Below are 13,771 nucleotides of genomic sequence, written 5' to 3'. Positions count from 1 at the left end.
GGGGGCGCAGAAGATCCACGGTGGTGAAACGCCGTGTGTGTGTGTCTGTCAAATGTTTGTTCCTGTGTCATTGTGTGTAAAATCGGCGCATTTTGTGGAAAGTGAACAAGATTGAGCGAGCGAGCTAGAGACAGGATTTCATTTGGGCGCGCGCACGCACGCACGCACGCACGCACGCACGGAGCAAACGCGCTACGAGTTGGGAGTGAAAAACGCTTGCTTCCCTTCCCTTCCCTTGCTTTCCCTTCCCTTGCTTTCCCTTCCCTTCCCCTACTAATTGTCCACGGGAGACACTTTTGCGCTCAATGCAGCCACGGAGCCTTCACTCAATCGATGTCAGCCTGCTCATCCAGCCGCCCGATGCTTCTTGTGAGTACAACTAACAATTGTGTCTGTTGAACTTTGGATTTTTGTCTGTGTGTGTGTGTGTGTGTGTGAGTGAGTGAGTGAGTGAGTGAGTGAGTGAGTGAGTGAGTGAGTGAGTGAGTGAGTGAGTGAGTGAGTGAGTGAGTGAGTGAGTGAGTGAGTGAGTGAGTGAGTGAGTGAGTGAGTGAGTGAGGCAGTGAGTGAGGCAGTGAGTGAGTGTCGCATACGTTTGCAGCACACTTTGACACTTGATGTGTGTTGCCGAGATTTTTCGCTATGCACTGGATTGCTGTGATATTAGTGACACGTTTGGAGCACGTTCGAACGTGAAATGTGCTCGTAGGTTTAAAGGCGCCCTTGCGCGGATACGAGCGAGCCGCTGCTTAATTAAGCACTTGCTTGCTTGCATGCTTGCTCGCTCGCTCGCTCGCTTACTTGCCTGCTTCCTTGCACGTGCGCTCGCTCGCTCGCTCGCTCTCATCTCATCTCATGTCACCTCACCTGAATGAGACAAGCCCGCTGGCCCATGCACGATGCAGGCAGCGCGAGTAGACGCGTGGGCGTTGCTCTTCTGCTACATAGTGACGTGCTTTGCTTTGCTTTGCTTTGCTTTGCTTTGCTTTGCTTTGCTTTGCTTTGCTTTGCTTTGCTTTGCTTTCCTTTCCTTTCCTTTCCTTTCCTTTCCTTTCCTTTCCTTTCCTTTCCTTTCCTTTCCTTTCCTTTCCTTTCCTTTCCTTTCCTTTGCTTTCCTTTCCTTTCCTTTCCTTTCCTTTGCTTTCCTTTGCTTTCCTTTGCTTTCCTTTGCTTTGCATCCGTGCGCACGCGATGGCTGACGTCAAGGTGAATCAGTGCGGACGGACGGAGCAAGTTGTTAGCGCTTAATGAGACTATTGGCAGATCACAATGTGCCTCTAATAGACTGCAATCCGTCTCAAGCGGAACATCCGGAGACTGAACGTACACATTGGGCTCAAATGCTCTAGTACTGTCTTTTCCACTGACTACTGCCCTTATTTCTTCCTGTAACTAAATGCATGCATTCATTCAAAGATGAGTCCATTATCTATCATTGATTCCGATTCCAATGAATGACAACTCTGACGCTGTTTAAAGCATCAACTACGCTCCAGTTATGCAGGCCCTTTTATTTTCCTGGAATATTGCGATTATTCACTCCAAAACAAAGTGGCCTTTTATCATGGTAAAAAGTTGGCGGCGCCCTTCAAATATGTAGCTGCGCCTGCTAAGTGCTTTTCAGAATGGAACCAACAACTACCAAAGTTCTGAAAAATACAAAAAGCAAGACTTTTTCACTCGGAGAACGCCAGAGGGAAAAAGGCTTCATGTGGAGGTGATGGAACTATTTGCGGCCTGCTGGCAGATGAGATGAAATTGTGACTTTGGCTCCGTGAGACGGACGGCTTGAGGACTTTTCTCCTCCGTCATCCTCGCAGGAGGAGATCAACCGGTGGCCTCGGCTGGGGACTTGTTCTTTTCCCGTGCTTGGAAATGCTTCCATTCCTTGTCAGCTTTAGTTTGTGAAGTCGGGAGGGTTTCTTTTCTTTTTGGTTTGCGCTCTCAGCTGGCTGGCTGGCTGGCTCGCTCGGGTAAGATTTGCTGCGCCGCCTCAGGGCCAATCCGTAGTCACAACGGTTGCAGGCAGCGGTGCGGTGCGGTGCGGTGCGGTGAGGGTCGTTCCTGCTGATTTATGCTAGCCTTCTCCGCTTAGTGTTTCCTATTGTTTATTGCTTCGTTACATTTGCCCCCAACTATGGTATGTTTCACTTTGAGGCAAGGTCTTCCTTTACAACACTTGCAGCGTTTTTCGCTGCACTTTGCTCTTAAAGAAAGATTGCGCTTTTATTTGTTCAACTGCTGCACTTTGCTATGAAAGAAAGCGAGAAAGCAAGAAAGCAAGAAAGAAAGAAAGAAAGAAAGAAAGAAAGAAAGAAAGAAGGGAAGAAGGGAAGAAAGAAGGGAAGTTGACTGGTGGCAACAGAAGCAACACTCGCAGCTTTTTGCAAACACCTCAGTCCTGTGACTCATTTTGCAAATTGAAATACAATTGCTGTTAGGAGTTGCGCGATTGATCCGGACAGGTCAATTCATCATCTTCATTACCTTTTCACAATAGCTACTAAAGCCTGTGGCCCTTTGAATTGTGTAGGACTGGATGACATCCTATTTGAATTTCCTCAAGGCTAGCAAGAGAATGCCACCAATGTTTTGACGGAGGGAGGCTGCGGAGATAATTGTATGGCAGAAGTTATGGACATTTTGAAAGTCTTGCTCAAATAGGAAGGAAAAAGGAACAGCAATTTGAGTTGAGTCAAGGATTCTAAAGAGAGCCTTCAGCTCATCATAAATCAGCTTGATGTTGCCATGAAAGCATGTTGCTTTATACGTTAGTAATAAATAGCCAGCCAGGGCATCATGTCTATTGTTTTTTTCTTCATCCTGTCAATGAGGCTGGGGCTTGCGGTGGGTGACAAGCTGTGATGGGAACCACACGAGACAAACCATCATTGGTGCCTAATCCACACACAGGAGAGAGAGTGGATGTGGATGTGGATGTGGATGTGGATGTGAATGGTGGTTGCTAGGCAACAGCAATCGCCACATTTGCTGCCTTTTGCAGTCAGAGGAGGACACAGATTTTTTTTTTTTTGCGTTCACTTCCCTGCAAATGTTTTGGAATGAAGTCCAACATTATTTAGTGTTGTGTACACGAATTGAATGCTGCCATTTGCAGCATCCCATTCTCGGAGAATGCTTCATATAGGCACATGCAGGCCGGAGGCATTTTACAATCTACGCACAAGAAGAGCCCGGTGAAAGTGCTACACACTCTCCTTGCTCTCTGATTGCCATTTGTCACATTTGTCTTCTTTTGTGCCATGCAGCCAGGGGCTAGCTGTTAATATTGCTCATATTCATGAATACCTACATATTAGATTATTTTTTCATTATTATTGATATGTGTATTTAAAATCCGGTTTATTTCCAATTGCACCGGCCGGCTCCACTCCATTTTGCCGATTGTGACTTTGAGAGGCAATAACTCCGAAGTGAAGCATTGTTGAATGTTTCAAATGCAATGACAATGAGCCCAAGCCTCATTTGCATGAGAAGGAGATGTCCTCTAAAGCAAATAGATCATATGTGATGTTAGGTAAGCTAAGCAGACGCGGTGCATTCCTTTGGATTGTGAACGTGATGATAATGATCTGGATTTGAATATCTGTCCTTCCCGGCCGGCTTTTTCTATTTATTTCCATCTTAACGGCTGTAATGGAACAGATTCATCAATAAGTGAATTGTCATAGCGCTTGAGTTGTTTATTCTGAGAGGGAAATAGTGCTGGCAGCTTGTGTCAAATTGTCTCTTTCCACGAAATGCATCATCCTCTTTTGTTTTTGTTTTTTTTCTTCCAGGTGGAAAGATGGTGCCGTTGTTTCTTCTTTTCTTCTTTGCTGCGTGGCCCTTACTCAGCGCATCTGCACACAATACATCTGCTGGTAATGACCATGCTCCCGCGTTTGTTTTGGGACGATGTCAGCAGCAGCAGCAGTCAATGGAAGAGTTTGCACAAATGTTGACTTGAGCAGTAAAGATTGCTGAAAGCCCAAAGCCCAAAGCCCAAAGCCCAAAGCCCAAAGGCCAAAGCCCAAAGGCCAAAGGCCAAAGCCCAAAGGCCAAAGCCCAAAGGCCAAAGCCCAAAGCCCAAAGGCCAAAGCCCAAAGGCCAAAGCCCAAAGGCCAAAGCCCAAAGCCCAAAGGCCAAAGCCCAAAGCCCAAAGGCCAAAGCCCAAAGCCCAAAGGCCAAAGCCCGCCTACTTTCAGCCATCTCAGCTTCGATTCATCCATTGAATGAATGAAGTTCTTTCCTGTTTGCCACATGCAATGAGTTGTGGGTGCGCGTGCCTAGTCGATGAGACATGAACAATTGAGTTTGCAAATGCAAATCAGGCTTCATTGGAGCTCCAATGTGTGGCTTCATTTGTTTTCTTTACATGAGCAGAAATCCGAAAGGCTTGCGCGTTCATTTCATCTTCACCATTTGCTCCTTCCAAATACTCCATCCAACTTTTCCTCACTTGTCAGTAAACGTCTTTGTCTGTCTCTAATGGCCCGCCCGCCCGCCCGTCCGTCCGTCTTCTTCCAAGCCAACTCTCCTTCTCCTTCCTTTGTGTCCTTCCTCGCTCCCACGGACGCGCTATCTTGTCTCGTCAGTCCTCGCCACATCCCATTTGGTCTTTCCTAAATCCTCTTACAGTATTGTGCCGTTTCTTTCCCTGCTTTTGTCTGCCGACTCTAATCACTCTCCTCCGCCACTGCGATTTGGAATTTTCCCCAACTACTTGCTAAAGTCCTCCCTCCCGTTTTCTCTTTTCTTAACATCCACCGTTGACACTGTGCATTTCACACGAGTTAGTTCAAAACCATTTATTTTGTGCACGTCGCCTTGATCCACACGGTTTAGTTTGCGTTCAATATTCCATATTGGCGTCGGGACCTTTCCGTCTCTTACATCAGTCCGCCTCTTTGCATGAAAGCGAGCCGCCATGGAGGCGAGGTCAAGGGCCATTTTGGGCCTTTATCGAAATTCCAGCAACATCCATCCACCTGTGTGAGGCGACGGAGAAGCTAATGAATATAGCCTGTAAAGTCATCCTGCTTATTATTATGAGGCTTTTCAGCGGAAGTGAAAGCAATGATGCTGCACTAATACCCGCAGGCAGGCAGGCAGGCAGGCAGGCAGGCAGGCAGGCAGGCAGGCAGGCAGGCAGGCAGGCAGGCAGGCAGCCAGCCACGCAGGCAGCCAGGCAGCCAGTCAGCCAGGCAGCCACGCAGGCAGCCACGCAGGCAGGCAGGCAGGCAGGCAGCTGTCCTAGCCGTGTAATATACACTGCTGTCAGATTAGAGCGCTGCCATTTCCTCTTTGTGCTCATCATCATCATCATCATCGTCATGGTGTTGTGAGGTGGCGTCGTTCCAATGGGAGTCACGTCCAGTGGTCTTTCCCCATGATTTAATGAAGCGGATGATTAGCATTTGCTTGAACCTGTATGGCACCACAGGCTGCCTGTAAATGGCTGAATCATCCATCCCCGAGGAAGAATTGGCTTTGAATCAAATTGTGCTTTGCAGTCAATCTATGACAAGAAATGACCTCCTTACTGCATGCTTCCGGATTGATTGATCTTTGTCTTCCCCCCCCCCCCCCCCCCCCTCTGTGCTTAGTGATGCCTATAAGGCGGCAAGAGCCAGGGGTGCGCATCAAGGTCACTCCACATCTCCATCAAAGCTGGACTGACCTCTTCATCAAAGAGTCTGTTCCCATTCTTCTGGCATATTTCTTCCCCCTCTGGTGGCATCTTTATCATGCACTGCCTCAGCCTCAGCCTCAGCCTCAGCCTCAGCCTCAGCCTCAGCCTCAGCCTCAGCCTCAGCCTCAGCCTCAGCCTCAGCCTCAGCCTCCCACAGTAATATGGCTTTTTATTAAAAGGCTGCTCAGGTTTAGCAGACTGAAGGTAGCTGCTAGCTTAGCTTGGCTTTGCTTTGTATTGCACTTTCTGATTGATGCTCCAAGTCGTCATTTCAGTCCACGTCTCTGTCTTCAAATCACAAAAAGTGCCAAAGTGAAAGCGACAGCACACACATAACAGATAATTCCATGCATGACTTGCGCGCAACCAACTACATGGTCAAGGCTCCATCCATCCCTCCATCCCTCCATCCCTCCATCCCTCCATCCCTCCATCCCTCCATCCATCCATCCATCCATCCATCCATCCATCCATCCATCCATCCATCCATCCATCCATCCATCCATCCATCCATCCATCCATCCATCCATCCATCCATCCATCCATCCATCCATCACATGAGTGTTAAATGTTCTCGGGATGTTGGGGCATTCTTGCAGAATGTAAACCAGTAGTGTCCTTTGGACTCAACCCCACAAGAGATTCATTCACAGGTTCTTCCTCTTTGTTTTAAAGTACAGGCTCCATCTATTGTTTATGCGGTTGTAAGCCAACAATTGTTTGCCATTCCTCGTGTGGTCGGTCGGCCTGCCCACTGCAATAATAAGCACAAAAGGCAGTATGATGTGACCATAAAGCCAGGAGCCACTTTCTATGCTTTGTCCTTGTATTGCCACTGCGACACCTGATTGTGCATCTCTCTCTCTCTCTCTCGCTCGTAGGTTGCGCTATCATCCGTCCCCCCAGAGATGGTGGTATAAGATACAGAGGCCTTACACAGGAGCAGGTGATTCACGCTTACTGCCGTTTGTGATTACAAGTGCCGAAAGCCGCCGAAAGCTGCCGAAAGCTTCCCGCGCGCGCATGCCCACATTTGCGTCGGTTCATGGAAAAGTGTTTATAGACTCGCAAGTGGACAAAATATGAATTGGCACATTCATTAGATAGCTGAGTATGAGTAGGGGCTGGCTGAGGAAAGACAACAACAACAACAACAACAACAACAATTCCATACACTCACAACAATATGACATCAAGCGATAACAATAGTTCTCCTCTCACATGAGTAGTCATTGAAGCGTATTGCATCAATGCCAGGAGCTCGCTCGCTCGCTCGCTCATCCTTCCATACCATTGTTTGCAATGCTGCATTGAATTGAATTGTATGTGTAGATTCGAAGTGTGCAGGTTGTCCCCGTTGACTATGAGATCGAGTACATCTGCAGGGGAAACCGTGTGATTGTGGGACCCAAGGTCAGGAAATGTCTGCCCACTGGCACCTGGACGGACCTCAACCAGCAGAGCCGATGTTGTGAGTGCGACCGAAAGGCGGCAGCATTGCGTCACGTCTTGGTTCAAAAGCAAACGCTGGCCTTTCTCCTGCCTGCCTGCCTGCCTGCCTGCCTGCCTGCAGTGTTGTTATGCCCTCGGGTGTGGACGTCTTTGGAAAACGGTCGAGTGTCTTCGTGGCCGCCGGGGCTCCCGGTGGAGGGAACTGTGCTGCGCTATAGCTGCCTCCCCGGATTCATCTTGATGGGCCCAAACTCCACGCAGTGCAACAAGTTGGCCAAGTGGGACACGCCCAAACCCGTGTGTCACTGTAAGCGCAACGTTTTGCTTGTCATTCTTTTCCATTTCTGCATTTTTAGTGAGTGGACTTGATCACAAAATGTCAGCTTTCATTGTGCTCCATTCATATCGTTGATCCAAAATCCAATTGTCTTTTCCATATTTTCGGGGGGTGTTTCTCTCTGAAGATGACAGACATTTCAAAGGTAGGACCATTTTTCTTCCTTCTATTGACTGCATGCAGCTATAATGTCAACCTTTTCAAAAGTCCAATCTGGGAGTTGAAGCTGCTCCGTTTCTGGATACCAGTCACCCTTTGTAGATGCTGCCACCTAGTGGCCTTTCATACTTATTGTAAGTCAGAGTCAAATGGAGGGGGGGAAAAAAAAAAAAAAGAAAAAATTGGTCACCCCAACCACCAATACTACTTTGTACCTCAAGACGGCAATGCTGCATTCTTTACATTTTGGGGGGATGGCAGAGGCTGTCAAGTTTCCATCTTTTTTAATTCTGTCTGGCAGGCAGAGCCACAACACCTCAAATGTCATTATTATTCAGAAGAGAGGTCATAACATATTTGTAGGACACACGCTGTATGGCATCATGACACATAAAGGACAAACTCTTAGCGAAATAGAGCTCGAATATCGGCAAGAACTAAGTCGTAGGTGGAACGCACTCGTATGTCACGTACGGCGCCAGAGTGCTGTCGTCAATATCTCGGGGCGCGGGAGTGATTCATGAATGACCGACGGGTCAAACATTTGCTGTAGCTAGTAGTGAAGGGACACTCGTTCACAGAGGATGCAGAGGGCCGTAGCCAAGGTGAAATCAAAGAAGAGCCAGCCCGGAGATTTATGCTTCCAGGAAATGCTTTTGTCTGTGTGCGGCGGATCTTCCACAGTCATAAAGCTGCCTGGCCGTATGCATGGCTCCGCTCCATGTACCCAAATGGTGCACCTTCATTGTTTTCTGCAGCACATGCTTATGATGATATCATCTTTTTCTCTATGCGTCCCGATGACAGAAAATGCCTCGGAGTTTGTCCTGAGGGGATGTAGGCTTTCAGAATCAGAATCAGAAAACCTTTATTGTCATTCTACATAGTACAATGAAATTGATGGAGACCTCCATCCAGTGCATGAGGTAGATACGAGTAACATAGTCAAGTAATCGACTAGTAGAAAAGTAGATGAATCATCAGAAACAGTAGTGCGGACAAAGTGCAGTAGTAGTGCAGGAGGAAAGTGTCATCAGTGTCGGCTGGAGTTGAGGGCGGCTATGGCTTTATTGTTTTCCGGCTGTTAAACAGCGGCAGCAATCATTTGACATAGGGGACCTACCTGCAAGTGTGTTTGTGCAGACATTAGCATCTTTTAATTAAGACTTCACTTCCGCCCTAAATCCCAATGCACCTCCACCTCCCGAGGCTAAAGGTCAATTTTGCCTTTTGGCTGCTCTGTTCTTAATTGGGCGGCGGGCGGTATGAAGGCTTCGTAAGGGTTGATGTATTCGTCTCATTTGTATTTCTCTAACATGTTCCCGTTGTACATTGATTGGAATTAGAAATTCAAATGACTGTTTGGAAATCCCAAGATGAGTTGACTTTCATGAGCAGTTTACAACAGGCTCGGTTTATGAAAACAGGTTTATTGGCCCGACTCACAATAATAATACATTTCAAAAAAAAGAAAAGAAAAGAAAGTGTGTTTATCTTGATTGCAATGCAGTGGGCGAGTTAAGGAGCCTGAGGGGAAATAACCTAGTCTAACCGTTAGACTCTAACGGATGCCGACTATCAACGGCAATTTAGCGGAAGGGTGGAGTTTGTGCCCTTTATCGCCGGCTCAAACGCTCTGGCTGGCGGTGCTTGATGTGAAGCCGTGCCGACGGGTGACGGATGATGACGAACGAAGCCTTTGTTGAGACAGGCCGCTTGGTCAAAAAGAAGGCCTATTGATCAGCAAGCCGTACTTGTAAAAAGTTTGGAGACTTTTCTGCCTTTCATGCCTCCGGCGCTCGCCTATAAATCCTGCACACTGTTGCACTCTCCCGTGGTTGCTTGTACGTAAAGAAAGAAATGCTTTCAAGGCACAACTCCAATGTGCGCGTGTGTACGTGTTGTTCTAGCTCTACTCGATGGTCCCGTCAGAATGATGGACAATGGCACCAACAAGAACAAGTTGGAGTTGGTGAATTATTAGTAGCAGATGCACTGTAGCGACGGGAGTCACGTTAGCTCCACCATCATCTTGTGATGGACTCTCGGAAAATGTGGCCATTTCATGGCTTTCGCTTTTCATACAATTAGCTGGTTAAAACGGCATTACAATCAAATGAGAAGCATTCTGCAATGAACTCAGCGAGGCAGCGGTAAAGATCATCGAAAGAAAAATATGCGTTGCCACTTAACTGCGTTTAATATTGATGTATAAATAATGGATGTGGATCTGTTTGTATTATTTAGACGCTTGCCTTCCTTAATGCGAGCGAGCGAGCGAGCTGTCATCATTGTGGCTGGAAGGAAAACATCTCCCATGAAGCATATTTAAGACGTGCAGCCGGCCACAAGAACCTTTGCGCTCACGGCGTCCAAGTTATCGGAGCCGTTGATTTGTCCAAAAATCGGGTGTCAAAAATAACGCATCGAAGCACTTTCTGACGAGCCCGTTAAAGATCCGACGTTGCTTTGAAGAGACTTATGGCAAAGCAAGAATTCCATGCGGAGCAGCGTCCAACCCGAGTGACCTGTTTGTCCTGCACGTGGCTTGTCAGACATTGACTATTATAGCTCTTGGGTAGGGGTTAGTGAGTTAGTTAGTTAGTTAGTTAGTTAGTTAGTTAGTTAATTAGTTAGTTAGTTAGTTAGTTAGTTAGTTAGTTAGTTAGTTAGTTAGTTAGTTAGTTAGTCCTCTTTTTTCTCTCAAAGCGTGTGGCAGTGGTGAGGGCTGAAATCCCTGCTCAGGCAGGCCAGGTTTGACTTTTTCTATGAATTGAGTAATGTTATGCATGACTGCTATTTCTGGCCACGTGCCATTGTTCTTGGCTCCTTGTAATTTGCCGTGCGTGCGTGGGAGGAGGAAGATGGATGTCTCAGCCCAGCCCTACCAAGCCTTGAGTTATCAATAAGTTGAGCACAAACGTATCCACGAGAACCAACGACAGCTTTTTGAAACACTGTTTCAGATCCATTTTTAAAAACGTTCCAGAGAATGAGTTGGTTGTTTTTTGTTTGGGCCTAATATGGTCACCTGCAAAAGATGGCTTTTCCATTTGATGTAGAAAAAAAAGAAAAAAAAGCCCCATCGCTTCAGCGACATCACAGTCACCGTAATCATGATAAATAGGAGCGCCAGAAATAGCAGCAGCGGCAGCGGCATGCCCGCAGACAGCCAAGGAGATTAGAAATTGTTTTATGGACGGACACACTGCAGATAACATTAACATTATTACTTTGTTCACAAGTCAGCCCTTTGGACGATGAGGAAAGACGCTGCAAGGCAAAGTGGAGGGAGGAGATACGTAGGTGAGGGGCCAAGCGAGACTCAAGGAGTGAAATGGAGCAGAATGAGCACGTGTCAAGTGAAGCCGAGCCCAGAGAGAGGGCACGAGGAAAAAGGACAAGTCCGAATCTCATTCTTCAAAAATCCCAAAACGCCCAAGTCACATTTCAAGCCAACTTCTAACGGGCTCCATTGTGTTTTGGAGAGCTCCGTCGTAGTGGCTCGCAGCATCTCATCCGTCGGCCCGCGGGGATCTTGGCATGGCGTTGAGCCCATTGCGCCGCACTGCAGTCATCCAGCGAACCCACGCAACGCAGCCCAACAATCTGGCCCGTGTGACCTGGCAACCCGTGCAATCCAATCGATTGAGGGCTTTGCAGGCAGGCAGGCAGGCAGCCGTTCAGCCATGCAGCCATGGAGGTAGCCATGCAGGCTGGCAGCCATGCAGCCATGTAGGCAGCCATGCAGCCCCCGGCCAGTCAAGTCCTGTCTCGCAAAGGCGTGCCATTCAAACATAAAGAACAGCCAGCTTGTTATTTTTCACTCCCAATGACGGCGCTTGCTGCAGAAGAGGGAGGACTGAGCGTAAATCAGGATCCGTCTTGTTATTTCCAAGATTTTTCATTCTGCTCAGGCGTCGTTTGATGATGATGATGATGATTTTGTTTTTTGAAAAGCTCAAATACGTACTTGCTATATGCCAGCATCCATAGCTTATGTCAATTCTTCTCAGCGCTTGTGCGCCAGTGCCGTTGCAGCAGCAGCGGCGCCGTCGTCGTAGTAAATGAACATATTTGTGCACCCGAGGTGGGCTCTTTCTGCCAAGCGCGGCACATTAACGCTGTCCGTGGTGCTGCTGCTGCTGCTGCTGCTGCTGCTATAGATTAAAGCAGCCTGCGAGCTGTTTCTCTCACATCATTGTCACACAGAGCCAGTGCTCTATTTTGGAAGTGGCTAACACAAAGCCCATGAATATCAGATGTAGCCCCCAGCTTCTGGAGTCCTACCAAGACTGTCGCACCAGCAATCTCCCTCTTCTTCTGTGATCATCAAACAGATGTCAGGCACAGGCGGCAAGGTGAAAAGTGTGCAGCAAGTAGCAGTACAAGGCCAACGCAATGCACCACTTAAGCGTTTGCCTTCCGTCATTCAGCTCCGCCAGTAACAAGAGTCATTTAGTTTAATGGTTGCACTGGTGGCGTGGCGTGGCGTGGCGTGGCGTGCCGTGGCGTGGCCCACTTTGGAAGGAAGGAAGGAAGGAAGGAAGGAAGGAAGGAAGGAAGGAAGGAAGGAAGGAAGGAAGGAAGGAAGGAAGGAAGGAAGGAAGGAAGGAAGGAGTAGAAGATTATCATCTCGTATCATGTGTGCACGACCGACAGTGAACACTCTCAAAGCCTTCCATTTGCTCACGTCCAAAGTATGAGCATCCAATTGCACGCAAGGAATTGGGACAAATGATTGGTCAAGATGTCCTATGGCATAGGTGTTCATTTCCTAACTGTTGTTTGTAATGGTGTGGTGCAGCAGATTCAGAATTGGATTTCCTATCCTCACTGCATTTCCTGTGTGAAGTTTGCACGTGTCACTTTGCTTGTGCGGATGAAAGCACTTGAAAAGCTTTGTTCCATTGCTGCGCTTGCTTACCTGGGAGTTTCAGCGTCAACAGCCTTCTTGCACTTGCTTCAATTCTTTTCTTTTTTTCCTCTGAGGCTGAGGCTGAGGCTGACTTGGTTTGTGTGTGTGTGGAGACCCCCCCCCCCCCCCCCCCCCCCCCCCCCCCCCTTGCCCCCGCATACCGTTGTGGATTCCTGCAGCCAACCCTGACGCCACGCTACGCAGCGTGAGATTGTTCATGACCTAGTGGCAATGCCTTCCATACGCCATTCTTACTCTTACAAATATAGGAGAGGAGAGGAGAGGAGAGGAGAGGAGAGGAGAGGAGAGGAGAGGAGAGGAGAGGAGAGGAGAGGAGAGGAGAGGAGAGGAGAGGAGAGGAGAGGAGAGGAGAGGAGAGGAGAGAGGGATGCAACAAGTCTGACTCCAATGAATTCAATCACGGCCCATCTGTAGTCACATGACAAATACGAACGAACGAACGAACGAACGAACCCTATTTCCTTCTGGATGACCATGAGGAGCATTTCATGCAATTGGGTTGAAAGTGTGTGAGTCTTTTTGGCGCTGAGGGCAGGAAGCTTAAGATAAACGAGCAGGGCTGTGTTATGGGATTGCAAATTCAAAGTGCTTTGTGAAACAGAGAGAACATCCCTCCTCCTCCTCCTCTTCTTTCTCTCTCTCTCCCTCCCTCCCTCCTCCTCTTCTTCCTCCCCTCTCACGCGCTCCCACACGCGGCGGGCGGGCGGGCGGGCGGGCGGCTGCTGCTGCTGCTGCTGCTGCTGCTGCAGTCAAACCTCAGTCGGACACGTTGAGCTGCGCTGCGCTGCACTGCTCTGCTCTGCTCTGCTCTGCTCTGCTCTGCTCTGCGCACCTCTTGTCCGTTCTCCTCTCTCTCCCGTTCATCTTCTGGGATACTTTTCCATTTGGCCACCTTTGCGCGAGCGAGTCCTCCGAACAGACGATGCCGGCTGGCCGGCCGGCCGGCTGCGGCGGCGGCGGCGGGCGCTCCCTCCTTCCCTCCCTCCTGAGCCAACGTGTGTGGTAACGCGCCTTTGGAGCAGAAAGCGGAGAATGTAGGCGGGCTGATGAACCGATGCCGAGGCGAGCTCAGCGGATCTGACTCTTTCAGCCTTCTTTCTTCATGATGGATTACGTTCACCCTATTTTCCAACACTGACTGTTAAACGTAAACGTTTCCGAAGCTTGATAGCCAGCTGACTTTGTATCC

The 13,771-nt window shown here is 48.5% G+C and overlaps 1 protein-coding gene across 1 annotated transcript in view; it reads left to right on the top strand.

The window, feature by feature from the left end:
* The first annotated feature begins 2 nt into the window (after positions 1-2).
* gabbr1b (gamma-aminobutyric acid (GABA) B receptor, 1b) overlaps positions 3-13,771 on the top strand; it is a 33,830-nt gene continuing 20,061 nt past the window's right edge. Inside the window, 6 exon segments of the mRNA XM_049750478.2 lie at positions 3-369; positions 3,801-3,884; positions 6,577-6,641; positions 7,028-7,166; positions 7,269-7,454; positions 7,612-7,629. Of these exon segments, the coding sequence (XP_049606435.1) occupies positions 306-369; positions 3,801-3,884; positions 6,577-6,641; positions 7,028-7,166; positions 7,269-7,454; positions 7,612-7,629 (556 nt within the window). The 5' untranslated portion in view covers positions 3-305.

This window comes from Syngnathus scovelli, chromosome 19 (genome assembly GCF_024217435.2).
Source record: "Syngnathus scovelli strain Florida chromosome 19, RoL_Ssco_1.2, whole genome shotgun sequence".
In the NCBI taxonomy this organism is placed as follows: Eukaryota; Metazoa; Chordata; class Actinopteri; order Syngnathiformes; family Syngnathidae; genus Syngnathus; species Syngnathus scovelli.
The sequence above is the reverse complement of the archived record's forward strand: the minus strand, read 5'-3'. Positions and strand labels throughout refer to the sequence as shown.